The sequence below is a fragment of the Lipophrys pholis genome (assembly GCF_963383615.2).
Source record: "Lipophrys pholis genome assembly, chromosome: 13".
Lineage (NCBI taxonomy): Eukaryota > Metazoa > Chordata > Actinopteri > Blenniiformes > Blenniidae > Lipophrys > Lipophrys pholis.
In genome coordinates, this window is record NC_137632.1 from 22435547 (window position 1) to 22437765 (window position 2219).

General features: G+C 48.5%; 1 protein-coding gene across 1 annotated transcript; it reads left to right on the top strand.

The window, feature by feature from the left end:
• Positions 1 to 990: 990 nt before the first annotated feature.
• lrrc3 (leucine rich repeat containing 3) lies at positions 991 to 1791 on the top strand (the record flags this gene model as incomplete). The annotated part of the gene is made up of 1 exon (XM_080478907.1): positions 991 to 1791. One exon carries the CDS (start codon positions 991 to 993, stop codon positions 1789 to 1791), a length of 801 nt encoding a protein of 266 aa, XP_080335033.1.
• Between the last annotated feature and the right edge of the window lie 428 nt (positions 1792 to 2219).

The following is a 2219-nucleotide window of genomic DNA, read 5'->3' on the forward strand; positions in this document are numbered from 1 at the left end:
ACCTCCGACAGATCGGAGGGGGTCCCATGCGGGATCGCTTGAGTCCAGCAGAGGGTGCACAGTCCTGCAAAGAGTGATGACCCCCTCCCTTCCCCCCTCCTGCAGGACAGATGGAGTCATTTAAGAGTCCGTTGCTATTCTTAAAACGCGCGACAGTGAGCGAGAGGCAGCAGTCCCTGAAAATGGGGGGAGCTGTGCAAAAGTGAAAAGCTTTGTTTTTAAAAGCCTATACTCTTCCAGCTGTGATTAAGACAAATATGCACACAGTGTGAGGCGCGGCTTGATACCCCATCGGAGACGATGCAGGGGCAGAATTACGAGTTCTCTAATTGATTGAGGAAACGCAGGCGGTGACCGATGAGTGCGCCTGCTGGTTTATGAGATTTGCAGAAGTAAGATGGATTTTTCTGAATAATCTCATTATACATTTTGTCAACATTTACTCCGCTCATTTTGGGAAGACAAATGCAAAATGCCTGTGCTCTTTGGTGAGTAACTCGTCTCATTGGGATTCCCTGTCTGGTTCGATTCTTCTGGTTTGAATCCTCAAGAGTACACCGTGTACACACGTATACCTGCTGCTTTAAGGAGGACTCTTTTTCTTTGGAAGAGTAACACTATTTTCTTCTGTTTTCTTCTTTCAGACTGCAACGTGGCGTGTTGATTCCTGCAATACTCGGCGTGATCCTTGCTCTCTGAGGCTTTCAGCCTCCTCACCATTCACCGAAAAATTGCAGGTCTCTGCTGGAATATGTTCCGCCCGCAGCTCAATTTCTGGTTGAGACCGTGTGAGTTACATTTCAAAAAACTATATCAAACTCTCCCAAATCAATTTTGAAGGATTATCTGGAGATAAGCCCTCATGTCTCTGTGAACAAACTGGTCGTTTTGAAAGCTAATGAGGCAGTGATTATCCCCTTTAATGCCGAGGATCAGGTGAAACTATGAGAGCTTTTGCCTGACAGGACTTGTGGGAGGTCACTGCTAAATATGCAGGACTTAGCAGGACCTGATATGCCCAGGAAACTCCCGATCTTCAATGCCATCGGCCTCGCCTGGGCCTTGCTCTTTGGATTATTCCTTGCAAGTGCGCCAGTGATGGCTTGTCCCGCAGGTTGCCACTGCATCGAGAAGAACAGCCTGACGGTGGTCCAGTGTATGTCCCGCAACCTGGAGAGGATCCCGTCAGACCTTCCGAGAGATACGGTCGTCCTGCTCTTGGCATCGAACCACATCACCCACATCCCCACCCATGCCTTCAAAGAACTGCACTACCTTCAGGAGCTGGACCTGTCCAACAACGACATCGAGACGGTGGACGTCGGGGCGTTCCAAGGCGTTTCCGACAGCCTCCTCGTTCTGGATCTATCCAACAACCACATCCAAAGCGTCCCCAAAGAGGCGTTCGCCCGCCTGCGAGCGAAGATCAGCCTCTCGAACAATCCCTGGCACTGCGAGTGCACGCTGCAGGAGGTCCTGCGAGAGCTGCGGCTGGACCCCGAGACGGTGAACGAGGTCATCTGCCACACGGCGGTGCAGGAGGAATACGCCGGCAAGTCGGTAATCCAGGTGCTGGATTCAGGGATCAACTTCTGCAACTTTCACCACAAGACCACCGATGTAGCCATGTTTGTCACCATGTTCGGATGGTTCACGATGGTGATTGCGTACGTCATCTACTATGTGAGACACAATCAGGAGGATGCCAGGAGGCACCTGGAGTACCTCAAGTCACTGCCCAGTAGCTCTCAGATCAGCAAGGACTTTGACACCATCAGCACGGTTCTCTAGCAGGCCTGTGTGACTCAGGAGGTGTGGTGTACGTGTGTGCCTGTAAATACGTGGGTAAACGTGTGCTTATGTACACAAATGACAAAAAAGCTGTTGAAATACAGAATCACCAATGCTTTCAAGCACATTTGTGGTATTTTAGTCGATTCAAACTGATCATTTTGATCTATTTGATCTTTTTTTTTTTTTTAAAGGCTTAGTTTCTAATATCTTTTGTATTATTCTCGGACATTTGTTTGACCTGGATTGAATTTGTGAAAAATGTTACGCTGCAGATCGACAGGGAAACAGTGACAGCACAAAATAAGCAAAGTATGGCTAAAACTCACATTTCCATGACGGATGATTGATCAGGACTGGAGAGATAAATGTGCCCCAGTCGACTGTCTATCCACAGTGTGATTGAATTTGGACTGAGATGAATGAGG